At 48.3% G+C, this 21,881-nt stretch overlaps 1 protein-coding gene across 5 annotated transcripts in view; it reads left to right on the forward strand.

Moving 5' to 3' along the window:
- Window positions 1-21,881, forward strand: part of TRAPPC10 (trafficking protein particle complex 10) — a 100,818-nt gene that overhangs the window by 54,583 nt on the left and 24,354 nt on the right. For 4 of the 5 annotated variants that reach the window (XM_032629970.1, XM_032629969.1, XM_032629966.1 and 1 more), the window contains exons 5-14: window positions 283-478; window positions 2,636-2,747; window positions 5,211-5,458; window positions 13,289-13,303; window positions 13,391-13,537; window positions 14,150-14,264; window positions 15,478-15,554; window positions 16,334-16,425; window positions 18,737-18,877; window positions 19,171-19,283. In XM_032629970.1, coding sequence (XP_032485861.1) covers window positions 283-478; window positions 2,636-2,747; window positions 5,211-5,458; window positions 13,289-13,303; window positions 13,391-13,537; window positions 14,150-14,264; window positions 15,478-15,554; window positions 16,334-16,425; window positions 18,737-18,877; window positions 19,171-19,283 — 1,256 coding nt within the window. The remainder of the gene's footprint in view (window positions 1-282; window positions 479-2,635; window positions 2,748-5,210; window positions 5,459-13,288; window positions 13,304-13,390; window positions 13,538-14,149; window positions 14,265-15,477; window positions 15,555-16,333; window positions 16,426-18,736; window positions 18,878-19,170; window positions 19,284-21,881) is intronic. The other variant, XM_032629967.1, reaches the window with a different exon arrangement.

Below are 21,881 nucleotides of genomic sequence, written 5' to 3' on the forward strand. Positions count from 1 at the left end.
CAAGACTCATCGTAAGTCCCTCTCCCCCTTTCCAGTCCATTCTACAGCAGCACTCTTGGGAACAGCATTGACTGCTCATGTGGCATTAGATCAGTTCACGATGAAGCCTTTTCCCGATCTGATTTCTCACCACCTGCCTAATGTTTTCTATCCATTAAGGAAGGAAGGAAGGAAGGGGAGGGAGGATGCCAACCTGCGCCCCAGGAAAGTGGTAGCCGGGGCGGGGGGGCAGCGGTTCTGTGCTTGCGGTGGTTTCTCCACAGTCCGTTCATCTCTCCACAGGTGTGTCGTGCTCTCCGACCCCTTGAAGGACTCCTCCCGAACTCAGGAATCCTGGAATGCTTTCCTGACCAAACTCAGGACATTGCTTCTTATGTCTTTTACCAAAAACCTAGGCAAGTTTGAGGATGACATGAGAACCTTGAGGGAGAAGAGGACTGAGCCAGGCTGGAGCTTCTGTGACTATTTCATGGTGCAGGTACTTGGCTGATTATATAGAACTCGGCTGTTTCCTTCTTTCCTCGTTCCCTTTCATTCTTTATGAATAAGGCAGCTCTCTTGGTAATTCATATTGACATAGTTTTTAAAACCAAAAGGCAATACGGTAGGTAACAAATGATGCTTCATTCTCTTGGCTTCTTAAGCAGAGGATCAGAGATGGTCTGCTGAGTCGGCTGCCCTGCTGCTTCAGAGCTTGGCATCTAGCCTTTTATGAAATGGCCTTGTTCTCAGAGTCCTTCTGGTTTTGTTAGTGTCTCGGGCCTCCTGGGGTGTCTACCGTGGACATGGCTTAGGCAGAGGAGTCCCAGCAGTCGTGATGATCCTGGTGATAAAGACGTCCACTCCGTGCCTGGTGCTGTGATTAAATTATGACTTCCCAAGAACGTTTGCTCTGTAGTTTTGTTTTATAACCTTGGGTTCCAATAAAAGATTGTCTTAAGCTGGTTTCTTTACTCTAGTTTACAAAAGTATGGTCTGTAATCAACTCTCTATTTTTTAAAAAAAATTATTTATTTATTATTATTATTATTTTTGGCTGCGTTGGGTGTTTGTTGCTGTGTGCGGGCTTTCTCTAGTTGTGTCGAGCAGGGACTGTTCTTAGTTGTGGTGCACGGGCTTCTCATTGTGGTGGCTTCTCTTGTTGTGGAGCATGGGCCCTAGGTGCGCGGACTTCAGTAGTTGTGGCTCGTGGGCTCAGTAGTTGTGGCTCGCGGGCTCTAGAGCACAGGCTCAGTAGTTGTGGCTCACAGGCTTAGTTGCTCCACGTCATGTGGGATCTTCCCAGACCAGGGATTGAACCCATGTCCCCTGCATTGGCAGGTGGATTCTTAAACACTGTGCCACCAGGGAAGTCCCAACTCTTTCTCTTTTAAGAAGAAAAGTCTTAAGAGAACAAAGCGATGTGTAATAGAGTAGCTTGGGGGAGGAGACCTTAACACTGCGGAGTGGTAAGAATGCTGCTCTTAGGGCTCCTTGTTCTTGTTCACCGTGTTTTGACTGAAAAAGTGTAATTTTCATATTTAAACATCACTTGTATATTAATCACTGAAGAAATAATGCATTTTGAATAAATAAAAGACCAATTCTCATTAGAAATTTTGAAGTTTATCTCTTATTCTGATGCTTCCGTCTTAGTGGTATTTGGATGATTTTGGTCACTTAAGGGAATTTGAATGTGTTCATAATTCCCTGTATGATTGACCAATGACAGATCTTTCAGATTCCCCTGTCTCTTTACCCTTCAAGCTTATTAAACTTATTTTTTAAGAGTAACAAACCAGGGAAGAGGGAGTCTAAATGAAACCAGTCGTGCTGGTTTAGAATCAGTGTGAACCCATGGTTGGATGGCTGCTGGCTAGATAGATTCACAAATACAGAGGTGTGTGTAGGTGAGGGTTAATACATATACATATATTTCCTTGCTCTCTCCTCTGATGGGGCCTAGAAAAAAATGACACCTCAGTAGCAATGAACACACTCAGTGCCAAGATCTTGGTTTCTAAACTGCATTCTCCAATAAAAGGTACCAGGGCTCCTGTGGACGTGGTCGATTCCAGGGCTGGGGTGGGGAAAATACAGTATCGTGTAGAACCAGAAAGTTAGGAGGTGCACAAGGGAGGTGGAGGTCTGTCCCCAGAAGGTATGCACCACCTCCAGGAGCCCCCTCAGTGGCCAAAGTGGGAGCAGTTTGTGCAGCGGAATAAGTACTAACCGACTTGGGTTTCAGCCTGCGGGGAACAATTCGTGTCCATGAGTCCATATGGATATAAATAAATAGGTAATTGGAGGAGAAGATTCTGCTCCTCCGTACAGCAGAATTCTCCCGAAAAAGTGTGTGTCTGGGGGCAAGGGAAATACCGAGGACGAGAGGCTGACCAGTCAGGCCCAGTCTGCTGGTGGGTCACGCAGAGACTCCAGGGATCATGTTGGTCGTTCCCTGCTTCTCTCTGGTCTTCTCTCTGTGTGTGCGTAAATGTTGACATGTGTGGTCATTAAATCGATCTTTTCTTGGTATAGCACAAGCGTTATTCATTATGCTGCATGCTTTTCTCTGTTGTAATCCTTCATAGCTACTTGTTTCAAAACACTGATTTATATTTTTGCTTTTGTTTTTTAACTTTTTTTGGGTAAATAGGAGGAACTTGCCTTTGTTTTTGAGATGCTACAGCAGTTTGAAGATGCCCTGGTGCAGTACGATGAACTGGACGCTCTGTTTTCTCAGTATGTTGTCAACTTTGGTGCTGGGGGTGAGTAATGAAGTTTTAGAAACAAATTCTTTTCTCAACATAGCTTTCCCCACCTCTGAATAGTATGGAAGCTGCTGTTTATTTACCTAATGATTAAAACATCTTTTGTTGTTGTTTTTTAAAAAACATTGTATACAGTATATTCCCATGGTTCCTATAGGAAATGAAATGAGAATTAAGAATTAGTCACTTACACCTGTAGAAGAATCTTGAGGAATGAAAGTGTCTAAGAAGTTGCTTTTTAGATATGAAGTGTCATTTCTACAACCTACAGCTGGTTAGTGATGCTTCTGATTCTGTGCCTCCTTGCTAGCATGAGAGTGGGAATCTTTTTCTTCTGTTGAGAGCTTGTCTTTGTAATATGTGAGAGTTCATCACAGTGAGTCCTACATGACACCATTGTAAAGGGTGTTCATCTTTCTTTTAAACTTTTAAATGATGTCTTAAAGTCTTCTAAAAATACAAAACTAGCACAGTGACCCATATACAAAGAAAAAGTTTTTAATTGTGCTCACTGTTCTTTGCTTGATATTTATTTTGAAGGAAATGGCATCATATTATCATGGCCTTTGTCTGTAGCTTGTTGTTCTTACTAACAGTCCATCACAGGCATCTCTTCAAGCTAACAGATCAGGTTCTAAGTTATCTCTGATAAGAGCTGCAGAGTGCTTCATGGTGTGGATTCGTTAGACTTTATTCAGCCCACTGGTGTTGGACATTTGGGTTGTTTCCGCTCTTGCTACCACAAGCAGTGCTGTGATAGACATCTTTGTTGGGGCTTCTTTTGAGAACCCTTGTCACAGTGTCTGAAGAAAAGCATGATTCCAAGAAGCGACCGTAGTGTCTGCTAGGAGACCTGTAGGAAGTGAGGTGCTGGGACAGTCAGCGTGGGCTGTGGGCACCGCCCTTGTTCTGGGAGTGACGAAATGTCACCCATTGAGTCCCACTCCAAAACAGTTTTTATGCAGTTCAGGTTTGGATCTCCTTACTTTGCTGAGACACAAACATAAGCATATAACCAAAGCAAAGTATTCACCAATTAAGTTTTAAACATTTAGAAGAGGTAAAATTCCATTTCTTATATCTTACATTTCCATATTATACATATATATATCTCAGATAGCTCACATGTTTCTTACATTATGTTTTACATAATTTCTTTGTTCTCTCAGTTTTAAAATAAACCTGGGGCAATTTAAAACCAAAAGTAAGCCTGGACCAACTTCAGCAGCTAAATAATATTGTTCATTTTTGTTCATTCATACAACAGATACTTCTGAGAGCCCACTCTGCGCCAGGCCCTGTTCTAAACAGTAGGGAACAAAACAAAATTCCTTCTTTTATGGAGTTTGCTTGAAGGGGAAACAGAAACAGAAAAACAAAAGTGTGACTTGAAGTCAGGTAGTGAGACTAGTGAGTGTGGCCTGCAGAAGAGGACACAGGTGCAGGGGTAGGTGACGGTAGGTGCCGTTTAGTGTTACACAGATGGCCTGGGAGGCCCTCCGAGGAGAGGCCTGACTGAAATGTGGGGGGAGCCAGGAGAGTGCTGGGGCTGGGGGCCCCGGCAGAGGGACCTGCTGGGGAGGGGACCCTGATGGGTGGGGGACACCTCACTTAGTGGGCACTGAATCAGCTGAGTCTAAGTTCACATCAGTAAAGGCTGCTCTGCTGTATTTGGCACATCAGACATATGGTAACGTAAGTGTGCCAGTGTTGAGTCACTTCCTGAAGAGAACGTAGAATTAGGTGGCTGTGACACCTCTCTTTTGGAGTGAGAAGGGTAGATTAAAAAAATTTTCATAAAGATTGAGTGACTTGTTATTGTAGATTCTTATATTTATTTTAAGATCACATTTGAGTCTTAGGGCTGTAAGTTAAAATCGAGGAGTCTTATTGGAAATTTTTGACAGTTAAAGAATTTTTCTCCTCTGCTTCCTGCCACTACGTCTTCCTTGTGCCTGCCGTCCCTTCCTGTAGGAGCGTGACTCAGGTATTGACATGGTTGAGTTGAGACAGGCGTGAGGCTTAAATAAGTCAGGAAAAGTGCGGAAATGAAGGAAGATGAGCCGCACAGCACATTCAGCATGCTCCCGCCCGGGCCTCGCCCCTCCTCCTGGGGCCGGCTGACCGCAGAGCCTGAGGTGTCCCTGACCCTCAGCCTGGCCGCCTCTGATTGCATCCTGACCTGCTCAGGACCTTCTGGGCCTGGTACGGCCTTGTGCCCCGTGGCCGACGTCCTGTCCCCCAGTGCTCATCACTCGGTGCCAGGTACCCAGTGGGTGTCCTTGCGGTCACCACCCTGTCCCGCATCCCTAGACAGGGTCCCCGCAGACAGAGGGGTGGGCCGGCGCTTCGGGCCTATCCAATAGCTGAGCCGTCTGTCGGTCCACTAGGGCTCACGGTCCTGCGCAGTGAGGTGGAGGAATCTGCAGTCAGCGCCTTTCACGATGTGTGTTTGTTTAGATGGTGCCAACTGGCTGACTTTTTTCTGCCAGCCGGTGAAGAGCTGGAATGGATTGATCCTCCGAAAGCCCATAGATATGGAGAAGCGCGGATTGATACAGAGGCAAGAAGCCACCCTGTTAGATCTGCGCAGTTACCTGTTCTCTCGCCAGTGCACCCTGCTCCTCTTCCTGCAGAGGCCGTGGGAGGTGGCTCAGCGCGCCCTAGAGCTGCTGCACGGCTGTGTGCAGGAGCTGAAGCTCTTGGAAGTGAGTGGTCTCTTTTCCCCGTTTACCCGCTTCCTGACTGTTGGCGTAGAAAACGCGGAACCTTCCATCCCAGGCATTGAACTGTATGTGCTTAGGAAAGAGTTTTCTTTTTGTGAATGTCCTTAATCTTTACTATATTATTTGCATACTTACTCTTTACACTGATTGATTAATTGCTCGAAAATGTAATTTCTGCTCTCAACACGGTGGAGCTCACTCACGTTGGCCCAAAGCGAGCCTCTTAGATCACTTTCTTTTTAAGGTAACCTTGGCTTATTCTGTGGGAGCTGGTCTTCACCGATAAAGATTAATACATGAACCTGGTGGACACACAGAATTAGGTTTCGTAGGTAGGCCTTTGTTTTATTTCAGAACTGTCTTTGCAGATACATGACTTTGTACATGAGCACGCCAGTAACAATGTGAGTGATACACAGCAAGCTGTGCCACATTAGTTAGTAGCACGAAGTTTAATGGAGGTACGTCATGAGTACGTGTGTGCATGTGTGTATGAAAGAAACCAGTTAGCGACGCTTTAAGTTGTTTATTTATAGTGAAACATTTGTCTTTATAGACTGATATCCCCCGGGGCTACTGAACTCTTTTCTCGCCATAGCATCATAAACATTTTAGTGAGGTAAGGGAACTTTAATGACTGTCCAGTCTGAGGGTTCTCACCTTTTTTGTTTCAGTGACCTCTTTACACGGAAAAATGCACATATGCACATACAAAATGTTACATATAATTTCAGAGGATTCATAGACACCCCCATTCCCTGGTAAAGAACTAAGTGGATGGTCTAATTCCATTTTATAAATGAGGAAAGTGGGTCTGGACGTGGTTAGATGACTTATAAGGAACATAGCTAGGCACAGAATCAAATCCTCCAAGCCAGGCTACTGTCCTTTCTGTCGTGCTCCACACCAGGGCTCGCAGGGGCACAGTTACAGAAGACCCAGGGTAACCGGCGCTAGGGATGGTTTTCATATTATAGTAATTTCTGTTTTGTGTTCCCTAGAAAACTAAATAACAGGCTCAGCACTTAGTGTGAAATGACCTTAAGAGATCTACACATTTTTTTTTAAAACCCAAATGAAGAGAAGCTGTTTTAGTTAATTTCTAAAGAAGAGATGCCTAGCCTAGCTGAGTCACAAACTTGAGAATTTAAGACTTTTTATCAAATTATTTTTTTTCCTTGGACATCTAATCAAGTGTATGAGGAAAAATAACATTTTCAACCTTGAGATGATATTCTTGTGGCTGCCTGTCACTGAGTAGATTTCGATAATCTGCTTTGGCTACTCCTATGTAGCTGTACAGACTGGGGTGGGCGGGGGCTTTGCTTCATCAATGGGGCAGGGCCGCCTGTGTTCATGGGTGCCTAGAGAGTTTACTGACTTAGAGATTTTGTCTTGTTACTGGATTGGGGAAAAACATGGGATGTGTATTAGAGTCCAAGCAGTTCAGCCGTGGCGCTTTCAAATTGGGGTCACCCCAGGAGGGACTTTTAGGACGTGCACAGATGGGGGGCAGGTGTGGGAAACCACGGACAGTGGTCAGAGCCAGCCTCTTCAGTGCTGGGCCCAGCCGGTCACAGACTCTTTTTCAAATTCTTTTTCTTGCCTTAGACGGTTGACTAGTCAGTCAACTGCCAGGCTGCAGAGAGACGAGGGAGCACCGGGGGGCCTCTGGCTCTGCAGCAAGGAGGAGGGTGCCGCCCACACTTCTTTCTCCTCCCTTCCAGGCCTTCTGGAAGCTGGAAGGCAGGGCGCCCGGGGACGGGGTACACTCAGTTCCCAGGCAGGCGGCCGGGACAGCCAGTGTGGAGCGGATGCTACTAGCATCTTTGCCTGCCGCGTGTGGGGACAGTGTCCTACTCACTTGCCGTGCAATGGGTCCCCTGGCTTGGCCTGTGTCCCGAGTTCTGTAGAAGTCGCTGGAATGGGTCAGTTTTCACCCTCTTGGCTGGAAAGAGAACCGAGTGAGTGGTGGCGGGCGGCGTGAGCGGGGCGGGGGCAGCGGCCGGGACGCCTGTCGTCCAGGGCTGCTGCCGTCCCGGGTGCTCCCTGCAGATCCCGTCCCGGCTGGCGCTCTTCCCTTTCCTCCCTCCCTGCGTGAAGGCGCTCCCCCTGTCTTGGTGCTTGTCTGCTTCTGCTGCAGGGCGAGCAGGGTGCTGAAGTTGGGGAGGGAGCCACACTGTGGTCCCCGAGGACACGACTTCCCGTTCTCTGTCCCCCTTGTGCTGTGTGACCGTGCCCCGCTTGGTGTCCCCTGGTGTCGGGGCAGCAGACGGGGCAGCCGGGCCCGTTGAGGTGCCTCCTCAGCCACCGTCGCTGGTCCCGGCAGGCGCCTGGCATGCCCCGGGCGTGGCGCTCCTGTGGGGCCGCCTGTCCTGTCTGCTGTGCTTCGGAGGTGCCTTCCACTCTCGCCCCAAGCTTGGCTCCTGTCCCGAGTCAGGCGCCCTTTGTGAGGGGCAAGCTGCAGGGCGACAGTGCAGCTCGGAGGCCAGCAGTGTGGGCCCCAAGCAGCCCGCTTGCATGGGATGCCCCCCGCCTTCCCGCCCGGCCCTGCGGATGGGCACCCAGCAGTGGCTGCCTGTGGGTCGGGGACTCACGAGGTGACGCGAGTTCAGGGCGGTCAGCCTGTTGTCATCCTTCAGGCAAGTGAGGACGCTCCTTACTGGTGTCTTCTTGGCTCTTTCTTTCAAAAGATGACACTGCAGAGGGCACGCAGAGCTTCACACACAGAATTCTTCTCTCAACTTTCTCAACTGAGATTCTTTGTCTAGGTAGTGTGGGGGCGGGGGGTTGTTACATCTTAAGCTTTGCAGTTGGCAGTTAACCCAAAAAGTTTATTCTTAGAGTTTCTTCAAATTTTTACGGAAACAATGAAAATTCAAGACTCAGAATTGTTTACTTTTTCTGTACATTTGATGGTACCCTCAAAACTAGACTCATTTCCTATGTCTGGCTAGCTTTCTGGTGATTATTTTTCACAGTCACGTCCACGGCCAGAGGCCGGCATGGAGCCTTGGGTTCTGCTGCACAGGGCTGGGCAGAGCCGTGCGGGCACATAGGCCAGGGCGTCAGGCAACGCGCAGGCTGAGCCGGTACGTGGTTCTTCTAGGGTCAGGCTACGGTTGTTCATCCTTTTAAAGCCAAAAGCCTAAGTATTGCAGCCGTCTTGTGTGTTTCTCGTTGTAACATTCCTTCTGCAGAAAATGCTGTGTGTGTTTGCTCTTGTGGCTTGTAAAGCATGCCCTGGGAACTCCCTGGTTGGCTTATCAGTTGATTTAAAGTATCTTCTCTGAGTAGGAGGCACTGTGGTGGCCAGATGCCAGCTCTGGGGTGGGGCCTGGAGTCACACCCCAGGGGTGCTACCTAAGGCCTGGGACCAGCTCCCCGACTGCAAATGTGTGAACATGGAAATTGTACCTACCCCGTACAGCTGCTGGGGTCAGGGAGTAACACCTGGAAAGTTATGTCAGTTCTGTGTGAGCTCCAGTGACTCCATTACAGAGTATTTCTTTTTGTCTGCAACGTTTAAAAGATTTCGCCCCGCTTTACCAAAAGTTGAGTATATTCTCTGTATAAATTTGGAAAATACAGACAGATATACAGAAGAAAATGTCATTGCTTATTCTAAAGCAAGAGGTTCCCTTTGTGGTCTGTGGCCTTTCTGTCTGGAGGAGAGCTGCTGTTTATTTAATTGGTCCTGTTTCGGACATTTGGATTGTTCAGCAGTGTCTGCAGTTGCAAGAGTGTGTATCCTTGTATGGCATCTTTATGCAGTGCATTCATACAAGTAGAATGGCCAGTTCAAGGATGCATGTGTCTTTAACGCTTTTAGTGTACATCGCCAAATTGCCTTCCAGAAAGATCTTCCCATTTTTAGTTACACTAGCAGTGCTGTTTTCCTGCGTCTATGGTAAGAAAGAAAGTAACTTGTGTGTATATTTCAATCTTTACCAGATTGGTAAACGAGAACAATATAAGGAAGATATTCTCTAGAAGGCCGTTTTATTTTTGTTACAATAACTGCCCAGAGGATTTCTGTTTTGATGTGTTCGCCTCAGTACTGACTTATCTTTTATGAGCTTAGGTTCTCATTATGTTCACAGACAGGGCAGGCCAAGGGGGATAGGGACTCTTCAGGACCTAGAGACACAGGCCGGTGCCGGGCATGAGAGGCCACTGGCCCAGCTGGCATTGCTGTTCCAAGGTTCAGGCCCCGCAGGGCACAAAAGCAGAGGTGTAGCCGAGGGGCGGGCTCGGGGTCGTCGAGTACTTGCTGTGTACCGGACACTCTGCCGGGCTCCTCCCCACGTGGATAGGTGGGGTCCTCGTGGGGCCTGGAGCCCTGAGGACCTGAACCGGGAGAGCAGCGGGAGCCGACAGGAGGAGGTAGCGGCCCAAGGTGTCAGCACCGGTGAGAGCCAGTGGTTCGCAGGAACGGGGAAAGCATTCAAGGAGGAACTGCCCAGTTCCATTCAAGAAACAGTTGCTTACCTGCTGGGCACTGTGGTAAACACGGTGGTGGGGGGAGGGCCCGCAAATGCGGAAGAAATGGGTCCCACCCACCCTCAAGAAACCCACAGCAGGGCGCGTGGGGCCAGCAGGTGAGCAGGCCGTCAGAGCCCGGGGCTGCCAGGCAGTGAGAGCGGAATGTTCGGAGGTGGCGAGGTGTCAAGCAGGGAGGGGCAGCTTGCAGGAGCGTGTCGGCAGCGCCTAACGTGTGCCAGGGAAGGTCTGCAGAGGTGGTCTCGTGTGAGCGAGGTTTTAAAAGATTCATTCATTCAGCAGTTATTCGTTGAGCACCTGTTTTGTGCCAAGCAAGCATTTATTCTAGGCACCGTGTTTTTAGCAGAGAGCGAGACAGACCGGCCCCTGCCCTGTGGAGGAGCTTTGGTTTTCACGGGCTGAGTCAGGATCCACCAGGTGGACATGGCTTGGGCGGCAGGTGCAGAGAGAGTAGAGTGCGTTTCAGGCAGAGAAAATTCACTGTTACTTAAAGAACTCTAGAGGAGCTTAGTCTTGCTAGAACTTAAGGGGTGAGCCAGGGCTTGGAGGTGAGGCTCCAGAGGTACTGGAAGCCAGGTTTTGAAAGTGTACGTCATCTGGAGGGTTGGATTTTATTCTGTAGCTATTGGGAAGCCGTTGCTGGGTTTGAAGCCGGGGTGCATTCAGGGTGTTAGGACCTGGAGGTGGAGGCGGAGAGAAGCGAAGGGCTAGGAGGAGGCGTGGAGAAGAGTCTGAGGGGAAGCCGAGGCCTGAGCCCAGGCACTGGGGTAGAGCCTGGGTATATGAGGTGAAACTCACTCAGTGAATACACGGTTCCGAGTCAGCCGAGTCTCACGCCAGCCACGAGTGATTATTATTCTATGAAAGATAAAACAACAAAGCTTCTGCAAGATAATATGGGAGAGCATCTTTACATGCTTCAGGTTACCAGGTGTTTCTGAAACAGGACAGAAAGGCACTGGCCAGAAAGGAAGTGCATGGAAATCAGAGCTTCTCTTCATCAGTCAGCACCACAGAGGGGGTCACGGGGCCGCAAGCTGTGCCGTCAGGAAGGGCTCTTGCCCAGGATATGGGAAGAGCTCCTGCAGATCAGCTTGAAAGACTGACGAATAGAAAATAGGCAAATGAAGCTATCCAGATGGCCAGTAGGCATATGAAAAGGTGCCCCATCTCATTAATTATAGTGAAATGCAAACTTCCACCACAGTGAAGCCCCCCCCAGTGGCTGAAGTGGAAAGACCTGAGTGTTGGTGACGGGGGAGGAGCTGGAACTCCCTCCTTGACGAGGAGACTGGGAGTTGGCGCCACGACTTTGGAAAACGGTTCGGCGGTGTCTGCTGGAGCCAAACCTGTGCGTGCCCTGTGAGCCGGCAGTCTCCCCCCAGGTCTGCACGGAGGGTGTTCACAGGTGTCCAGGAGACAGTGCCGGGATGCTCGTGGTGGCGTCGTTCGTGACTGCTAGAACCGGAAATAACCCAAATGTCCATCACGTACGAGGGAAACGGTGACTGCCGTCTGTTCAGACAGCAGACTGGCGTCTGGCAGTGGGAACAAATGAACCCAGAGTCTCATGAACGTAAAGTTTAGCTGGAGCAGGCAGACACCGAAGAATACCTACCTGTTGATTTCACGTACAGGTGCAAGAGGAAGCACAGATGTTGTGTCAGGAAGCGTGTGGCGGCCGCGGCCCTCCAACGGGGCGGCTCCGTCAGTGTTCACGTTAGGACGCTGGGTTTTTCGGTATTTGGGTTATATTTAAAAAGGTAGTTTTAGCAAAAGAGAATGAAAAGAATGCCTTTAATTGTATGCTTGGAAAATGGTAAAGCGGCTCTTGCCGTGACCAGTAACACTGATAGCGGAAGAAGAGAGGCTCGGAGAAAACTAAACGGTGCGTGATAAGGAATCAGTTTTTTTTTTTTTTTTTTTTTTTAAGGAATCAGTTTTGAAATGTCTGTTGTTCACGAAGGAAATTGTCCAGAGGGACCCGGAGCCCATGGAAAGGCGCCCGCGCCCTTCCTGTTAGGGTGTGTGAGCTGTGAGACGCCCAGCGCGCCGCACGGTTCCGGCCGGGGCTTGGCCCTCACGCGGGGGCGGGGCTTGCTCTTTGCCAGGTGCAGGCAGCGTGGGTGCTGGGGTGGGCGGCCTTCCCAGGGACACGGGCTGCCGCTGTCTGTAGATGTGTGGCTCCCGGGTGAGAACCTTGTGGGCTGTTGGCACCCCTCGTGTGTTTGTTGGAGTGCGTGCGCCCACCTCGGCTGCGCGCCCTGCGGAGCTCGCCCAGTTTGATTGCGGGGAGGCACGTGCTCTGTCCAGGGTTCCCGAGCTGCAGCCTACCAACCAGCTGTCTGTGCGTCCCTTTGAGGGTGCTCCACTCTGGGCGAGAGAGTCAGTTGTACCACTTGATGAAAGTTGCTTCTGGTCATGTAATATTTTTTTTATACTGATTTTTTTCAAAGGATCTAAGCAGTTTGTCTCATTTTTCAAAGACTGGGCAATTTAGCGTTTATAGGAACATTTAATAGCATTCTCTGTTCTCTCCAGTTGGTGCCCCGTCCTTTTGTTTGTGCTCAGGGTGTGTTGAAGGAGTCCTTCTTACATAAGTCAGTCTCATGAGCTTATGCGGCTCTTCCCTCGCCACCTGATGTAGCAGCACCTCTTCCTTTCCCACTTTGAATAGGACTAATTAGCATGTCTCACCAAAGCTAGGACACCAGTTGTAAGACACCTCACGATATTAGTGCCACCAAGAGGACAGTCTCCTCCGCCGAGTGTGAGTGTTAAGATGCCCTTGACTGTGAGGCATCCCTATGTCAAAAACGCTGAAACGTAGAAAAGAAGTCCATTTTAGAATCAATCACATACAGTAGATGCTTTTGAATTTCTGATGACATTTTATTGTATCTCTAAGCAACAGGTGCTCTATTTTACAAACATAATTACACTTAAAAAATTAATAGCAATTCCTAAATATCATCTAATATTTACTTAATATTTAGATTTCTAGCGTTGAACATGATCTTCTGAAATGTGATCAAGTGGTCATCTGAGGTCTTAGCTTCCCACCTTCACCTTATATGCTCTTTAAACTGAGAGGTGACCAGTGTTCAAACGTAGACTAAGTGATGACAATCGCCTTTTTGTAGACTTCTTTTGTTAATAAGCTTTTAAAGTACATGATTGCAAGTTACATCCCTGCCAAGTCACTCAGTATCATCAGAAATATGACACCAAATAGTGTATTTGGACACAGATCGCTCCTTTCCTCCCGTAGGTGGCCTGCTCTACAGGTCCCGTTTCTCTTTCCTATAGTTTTGCAGAGACTGGGTAGCTGCTTGGAGGGGCAAAGGAGGGCGAGCGGGCGCAAGTGCTTCCCCCAGCGCTCTCCTCACACGCCCGCGCCTGTGCCCCCAGGTCTCCGTGCCGCCCGGTGCCCTGGATTGCTGGGTGTTCCTGAGCTGCTTGGAGGTGCTGCAGAGGATAGAAGGGTGTTGCGACCGGGCACAGATCGACTCAAACATTGCCCACACTGTGGGTCTGTGGAGCTATGCCACAGAGAAGGTAACTGCCCCAGTGCCGATGTGGGCCTCGGCCGGGGCTCTGCCTGCGGGGCTGGGGGACGGAGTTAGCTGTTTGGAGAAGTGCTGCTCACCTGGTCCCTGCACAGGCAGCTCTGGCTACTTCAGGGTGCGTCTAGGAGCAGCGTGGATGCAGTCGTTCCCTGCCAGTATCTCTGTATCTGGCAGACATCAGGTGCTCGCTGCGCTCGTGCTAAAGGCAGGCTTCTGCTCCAGGAATGGGTGGGGGGACAAAGCAGGGTGAGCGTGCAGCCGTGTGCAGAAGTGCAGGAAATGACAGTAGTCCCGAGCGCGAGCGCGCAGCAGGAAGGCCTGCCGGGGGAGGGGTTGAGGTGGGGCAAGCTTGGGAGAGCGTGGGCGAACAGCACAGGCTGGGGGTGACCAGCGTCAGAGCCGCTCTGAGGATTATTACGTAGAAGGTTTGAGTTTGAAATGATCCCAGTAGGATATATTTTCATATCCAGATGAGAATCATTGGGATAGGAAAGCTAAATTTCTTCTAGTATTTAGCTGGTTTTAACTTCATATTTAAATTTGTAAATTCTCTGCTGACTCTTATGGCAAATTAATTGAAATTTGGGGTTTATCTCAACAGCTAAAGTCCTTGGGCTATCTGTGTGGACTTGTGTCAGAACAGGGACCTAACTCAGAAGACCTCAACAGGACGGTTGATCTTTTAGCGGGCTTGGGAGCTGAACGGCCTGAAACAGGTACTTTTTGAGATGTCCCCGTACACGTGGTGGAAAGCAATGAGAATGTCGGCTATAACTGGCACATATAATTTGGGTTCCGTGATATAATTACTCACCATTTGGGAAATTACACTCATTATTAGCTGACCAGATTAATACATAGGATATTTTAGCTTTTTTTTTTTTTTTTTTTTTTTTTTTTTGTGGTACGCGGGCCTCTCACTGTCGTGGCCTCTCCTGCTGCGGAGCACAGGCTCTGGACGTGCAGGCTCAGCGGCCATGGCTCACGGGCCCAGCCGCTCCGCGGCACGTGGGATCTTCCTGGACCGGGCACGAACCCGTGTCCCCTGCATCGGCAGGCAGACTTTCAACCACTGCGCTACCAGGGAAGCCCTATTTTAGCTTTTAATAGCATAAAAAAATGTCAGAAATAGTTTAAGAAGTTGTGGGACTTGCCTGGTGGTTAGGACTTCGCGCTTCCACTACAGGGGGCGTGGGTTCCATCCGTGGTCAGGGAACTGAGATCCCGCATGCCGGTGCGGTGTGGCCAAAGGAAAAAAAAAAAAAAGAAAGAAATTGTAGCGATTCTTAAAAATGTGTCTGAGTTTCTTGTAGGCTTAAATGAGCTGATCATGCCTTTTTACAGACCACAGTGCAGTTTAAATGCACCAATCTTCCTCGGAAATACAGATGATTATTTTTCTAATGATATGGCCAGACAAATCCTTTTATTGAGTAAATTACCCCCTAGGTAATAAAGCACTTTGAAAGGAACGTTACTACTTCTTTTAGGTAGGAACACCGTGACGAGTATGATTTAGCAAAACTGTTGCTGAAGTAGAGCATACCTAATGGCCTGAGAGGCGTCTTGCTGGATTGAATCAGTTTGTCAGGGAAGATGCGTTATGTGTATATTACACTGTTTCCACCTGAGACCACATCACATCATTTTGGAAGTAATTTAATTCATTGTAGTATTTGTAACACGTACTTAAAAAATTCTAGTCTCAATTAAAGATAAAAGTATTACTTGAAGGGTTTAGACTATTTCATGAGTATATTAATTAGACAAGAATGTAAGTAATAACGTAGTTTCAGTTGGAACGGGTGGTTTGTGATTTCCGTAAACATCAGACAAAGTCCTTTACCTGTGACATTTGAGGCGCAATGTAAACTCATATGACTGGACAGAATGAAGATGAATAAGGACTCTTATTTCTTTCTGTTTAAGCCAACACTGCTCAGAGTCCGTATAAGAAACTCAAAGAAGCGTTATCATCAGTAGAAGCTTTTGAAAAACACTACTTAGTAAGTATCACAAATCTTCCCTGCCTGCCCATGGCAGAAAGCCCCTCTCTACTAGACTTTGCTACATTGTGACCTTTTGAGTTGGGAGTGAGCTGGTATTTGGAACCTCCTTCCTGTTGGCCTTTGGTTTCTTTGGTACCCTAGGGAGTTGTGCGTGAAACCTGGAATAGTTGGTTTGTTAGTATCCATGGCACCATAATTAGGCATAAAAGCATCTTTGGATATTTATAATTTTGTTCACAATGGTATTGCTCATTCAGTAGAACAGAAATTGTAAGAAAGGATAGTGAGTAGTTTTCTGTGTACAGAGGAACAATTTGAACCTGAACAGAGCTATTGTACTTGATTTTAAAGGACTTAAATTTGGGCAGTCTTAGAAAGCAGTGCAGTAGACAGTCGGTGGACCGTCTGCCTTCCCGAGTCACGGTTAATTCAACAGCATGTGATAGTAGTCTATAATACTGTCTCTGTCATCCAGAATGTGAGAAAAATATTAAAAATGTTACCCACAGATGGAAAATACTTTGAAAAAAATTATTCTGTGCCTGCTGAGTTCACGTTTCTTTTATTATTATGATTTATAGTTTATGTACAAGTTAATGACTTTGTATAAATCACTATTACATAAAAACTCAAATAACACAAAAAGAGATACAAAGTAAAAAATTATGTTATATTAATAAGGAAGTCTTTTGCTTCAGCCTTGGGTAAATAAATGTAGGATTTGTCTAGCATTAAATTTAAAGTACAGAATTATTTGGTTCTTTGCTTTTCCGCAGGACTTGTCCCATGCCACCATTGAAATGTATACAAGTATTGGGAGAATTCGATCTGCTAAGTTCGTTGGAAAGGATCTGGCGGAGTTTTACATGTAATTGATTTTGAACTTTTCTTTGAATTTCAGACATCTCACGTGTAGTAAGAGGTTTGTTATGTAGGAGCTATAATATGAAGTGTACATAACCTTGTAGAACAAAAAATGTGAACTGTTAACCAGTCATCATTTCTTAAGAAAATTTCTTTGAAAACCAGAGTGAGTTCAGCTTATTACCCTTAATAATTGTTACTGATCTTTGTGTTTCTTTCATTTAATTAATTTAATGAACTTACATGTAAATATTATATACATGTAGATAATATATATACTGTTATATGTGATACATAGTATGTGTTCTATAGCATTTTCTCTAGTTGCTGTTAAATGTCTCCTCAGAGGATTGAAAGCCTCGAGGTCAGTGACGTGAAGCACGTGATGTGTCAGGTCCGTGAGAGAGGGCTGAGCCTTGAGTGCTTGTGAGCTGGGGTGTGCGAACACTGAGCATTTCTAGTCTGGCTCCAGCTTTGGAGTGGATTCCAGAGAAAAGACTAAAAGCGTGGCATGTTTCTCACGTGTTTGATAAAGAACCCCTGCTGGCAGTGTAACTGCTAGTTCAAAGCACTGGGAAGAGATACAGATTATGAGGGAGAAGACGTTTACATTTTCTCAAAAGAAATGTGTGTTTGAAATGGTATCTTGAAATCTGTAGTTAGTCATTTCATTAGATGAAACAAGGAAGAATGATTTACTTTAACTGATTGCAGGGCTCCGAAGGGATCTGTAGATCATCTAAGTGACCTTCCTAGTGTTTCAGGTGTGATTGGAGCAGGGAGTCAGTTGCACAGCTGAGTAATGCTGAGGCTGGAGGTCAGCTCTCCTTAGTCTCCAGCTAGTGTATCTGATGACTAAATCAGTAGCCATGTCCTCAGGTGCTGTGAGCTGAGGCTTGGAGCTGCAGTGGGGTGATGCTGGCCTGCTAACTGGAGACTTGGGTCCTGGTTCTAGCTTGACCATGCACTAGCCAGGTGGCCCTCGGCCTGGGTCTACGGCGACTGGATGACAAATGCCCTCCCTTCCAGCTCTACAGTGTAAGAATCTTTGGCTGGAGATAGTAACTGAAGAAGTATATAGAAGGTTCTGACCCCTTTAAAAAATGGGGGAGGACTTCCCTGGTGGCGCAGTGGTTAAGAATCCGTCTGCCAATGCAGGGGACACGGGTTCGAGCCCTGGTCTGGGAAGATCCCACATGCCGCGGAGCAACTAAGCCCGTGCGCCACAACTGCTGAGCCTGCGCTCTAGAGCCCGTGAGCCACAACTCCTGAAGCCCGTGCACCTAGAGCCCGTGCTCCACAACAAGAGAAGCCACCTCAATGAGAAGCCCGTGCACCGCAACGAAGAACAGCTCCTGCTCGCCGCAACTAGAGAAAGCCCACGTGCAGCGACGAAGACCCAACGCAGCCAAAAATAAATAAATTAATTTTTTTAATTAAATAAACAAAATAAAATAATGGGGGAGAGGACCATAAAAGTCTAGAGAAACCGACACATGTAACTGATAGGTTTAAAATTTATTTGAGAATTTGGGAACTCTCATTGCTTCAGAAGTAAGCCTGGGATGTTGTCCCAGCATGCTTAGAGAGCGAGTGCTTGTTTGGTGTTGGCCTTCGTCCCGTGAAGTCAGTAGCCCCAACCCTCTGGGAAAGGCCGGGGCATCCATGTTGTCACTGAAGCTTTGGCAAGCTCTCATTAATTGGGTTTTAAACTTTGTTATATTTTGAACGTCTTGAGGGTTTAAATTTGGGTGATAGGTGTTGATATTTAAATTCCTCATAGTTCTCTGTAAAGCTTTGAAACCTGCTCAGCGCTTTTGCCTGAGTTTACAACTTGAGTCAAGCTCCCCTGTCGGCTGGCCTGTATAGGCCACTCTGTGTTGGCCTGTCCTCAGCAGTTAGTGTGGTTCCGAGCCCAGGTTTCGAAGCTTCCTCCATATCTAGTTGTGTGCCTGTGGACACAGCCTTCCGCTTTCTTCACGCTTGGTGTTCTTAGGTCAGCTTGAAATCGTGAATGATGCCCTCACGTTCTTATCTGGAGATTCAACTCTGAAGGCTCTCTGGCAGTGTAGGACGCTGGGCAAACAGCGTGTGTGGGGTTCTCAGCCTGAGCGCAGTTCTCGGGTCCAGTTAGGTGTTCCTGATGTCTTGTTCTTTCTTATACAGAGGGGTGGTCAGAGGAGGACTGTCTGCAGATGGCACCAGCTTCATGGTTGTGGGGTTGTCAAGGGTGGAGAGCAGGCCGTGAAAGGTTATGTCTGAGTTTGTTGATTATCACGACCCATAATGAAAGCTTCTGTTTGTTGATTTGCAAGGAGGAAGAAGTCTCCCCAGAAGGCAGAAATCTATCTTCAGGGAGCCTTGAAGAATTACCTGGCTGAGGGCTGGGCACTGCCTATCACACACACAAGGAAGCAGCTAGCTGAATGTCAGAAACACCTTGGACAAATTGAAAAGTATCCTTTAAGTTGAATATGTTCATGAAGTAGGAGGATTGCTTTCTCTCTGTATGGCCCACCATTGAGGGTTTAAGGAGCACCTGATAACTAGGAGAGAAAAGCCTGCCTCAACACACGTACTGTGTTGGATAGAAGCTGGTGCCTAGTCAGCGTATCTGACCTCTGCTTGAGTTCCTAACACCCTAGAAAAAGGGGAACACCCGTCGGGATGCACCCTCTGGGGACTGGAGGGGCTGTGTGCGCAGTGCCCCAGCGCGTGGTCCTCTCAGGCCCCTTGACCCTGCACCCAGCTACCTTCAGACCAGCAGCCTCCTGGCCAGCGACCGGCACCTGACTGGGAACGAGCGGGAGTACTTCTGCAGAGAGATTCTCAGCTTCGCCAGCCAGCAGGCAGACAGCCCAGGTAAGGCTTGTTTTCAAACATTGCTATGAAAAATTTCAGATGTCGTAGAAAAGCGAACACGATAATACAGCGTGTGTACTCTATACTGACCACCTAGATTCAGCAGTTGTTAACATTTTGCCGTGTAGCAAACGTGTGTCTGTATCTTTCTTTTTTCTTTTTGCTGAACTTCAGAGCAGCTCCAGACCCTGGAACAGTGTAGCATCTTCTGAAAACAAAGGTGATCCCCTAACCACCCTGCCCACAGACAGACAAGGTTCTAAGTCGGGCTACCAAGTTAGCCCCTCTTCAGATCTCCCCCATTGTCTTGAAAAGTGTTTTTACAGATTATTTTATATTCAAAATAATTGGACCCTACTTGTCCAGTCGGGGGTCACACACTGCATTTGATTGTTGTATCTCAGTTCTCCTTTAGCTTAGAACAGTCTTTCCATCTTGTTTTCTTCCTCTTTTCCAGACACTGACCTTTTAAAGTACAACAGCTTTATTGAGATAGGGTTCACAGCATGCAGTATACGGCTCTGTGGCTTTTGGTGTCGTCACAGACACGTGTACCCGTCCCACAGTCAGTGTTAGAGCATTTTTATCACAGAAAGAAACCCCACACTTACTTCCTCCCAACCTCCTCCTACCACCCCCCATCCCCCCAAGTCCCCGGGAACCACTGATCCACATCCTACCCCGAGTCCCCGGGAACCACTGATCCACTTCCTACCCCGAGTCCCCGGGAACCACTGACCCACTTCCTACCCCGAGTCCCCGGGAACCACTGACCCACTTCCTACCCCGAGTCCCCGGGAACCACTGACCCACTTCCTACCCCGAGTCCCCGGGAACCACTGATCCACTTCCTACCCCGAGTCCCCGGGAACCACTGATCCACTTCCTACCCCGAGTCCCCGGGAACCACTGATCCACATCCTACCCCGAGTCCCCGGGAACCACTGATCCACTTCCTACCCCGAGTCCCCGGGAACCACTGACCACTTCCTACCCCGAGTCCCCGGGAACCACTGACCCACTTCCTACCCCGAGTCCCCGGGAACCACTGACCCACTTCCTACCCCGAGTCCCCGGGAACCACTGACCCACTTCCTACCCCGAGTCCCCGGGAACCACTGATCCACTTCCTATCCCGAGTCCCCGGGAACCACTGACCCACTTCCTACCCCGAGTCCCCGGGAACCACTGACCCACTTCCTACCCCGAGTCCCCGGGAACCACTGACCCACTTCCTATCCCGAGTCCCCGGGAACCACTGACCCACTTCCTACCCCGAGTCCCCGGGAACCACTGACCCACTTCCTACCCCGAGTCCCCGGGAACCACTGACCCACTTCCTGTCTCTGAAGATGCGTGTTCTGGGTGTTTCACGTAAATGGAATCATGCAACATGTGTTTTGTTGTGACCGGCTTATTTCACTCAGCACAGTGTTTTCAGGACTCCACTATGTTGTAGCGTGTCAGCATTTCATTCCTTTTTGTGACTGAGTAATATTCCGTGGTATGGATGGACCACACTGTGTTCATCCCTTCAGCGGTTGTTTGACAACAGGGTTGTAAGGCACTGACTTTTTAAAGACATCGAGCCACTTGTCTCATAGACTGTCTCACCGTCTGAAGTTTCTTGAGTATTTCCTTATGGGAATGTCCAACAAACAGCAAGGTAGATCTCAAAGTCTTAGGTTCAGGCTAAATGTTTTGGCAAATATACTTTAAGAATTGCCACGTAGTAAGATTAACTTTATTGTAATATTTAGCTTCTCGTGTTCAGTTTATCAAGAAGAGTATTTATTTAAAATAGTCACTGTCTTAGTCAGCTCGAGCTGCCATAACAAAATGCCGCAGACTGGACGCTTCAACACGGGTGTTTATTTTCTCACAGTTCTGGAGGCTGACATCTGAGGTCAGGATGCCAGCAGGGTGGCTTTCTGATGAGGCCCCTCTTCCTGGCTTGTTCCTTCAAGGCAAGGGGCAGGGGTGGCACGCAAGGGAGGTGGAGAGAGAGACTCAGAGAGAGGGAGGGAGCAGGAAGGGAGGTGCGGGGAGAGATGGGGGAGAAATGGAGAGACTCAGAGAGAGGGAGGGAGGAAGGGGGGGGAAGGGAAGTGGGGGGAGAGGGGGAGAGGGCTGTCTGCTGCATCCTCCTACAAGGGCATGCATCCCTCATGACCTCATCAAACCCTAACTGTCTCCCAGAGGGCCCACCGGGGGGTAGGGCTTCCACTTAAGAATTTTGGCGGGACCGCATTCAGTCCATAGCGGTTGCTAACTGCTTGAAAGCCAGTGTTTCCAGAGGTTTTGGCTTTGGGTTGCTGTGGTCGTTGCCTGCTGGGGTGCGCGTCACACACATCAAGCCATCTGCATGGGTTTCTCAGGGGCAGCATGGTACTGATTTGTGTTTTAGAGCCTTTAATGTGCCCAGACTGGTCATTGTAGAGCTGTGTGCCGAATCTGCTGTGTGTGGCACATGCGTGAGACTGTGCAGTTAACGCTTTTCCTGCCAGCTTTCCGTGGCGTCTCTGTGAAGAAAATACTCCGTGATTGTCCCTGTTTTCTTGTGATTTTATGGCATCAGTCTTGGCACCGTCTCCCTTA

The sequence above is a fragment of the Phocoena sinus genome, chromosome 4 (genome assembly GCF_008692025.1).
Source record: "Phocoena sinus isolate mPhoSin1 chromosome 4, mPhoSin1.pri, whole genome shotgun sequence".
Classification (NCBI taxonomy): domain Eukaryota; kingdom Metazoa; phylum Chordata; class Mammalia; order Artiodactyla; family Phocoenidae; genus Phocoena; species Phocoena sinus.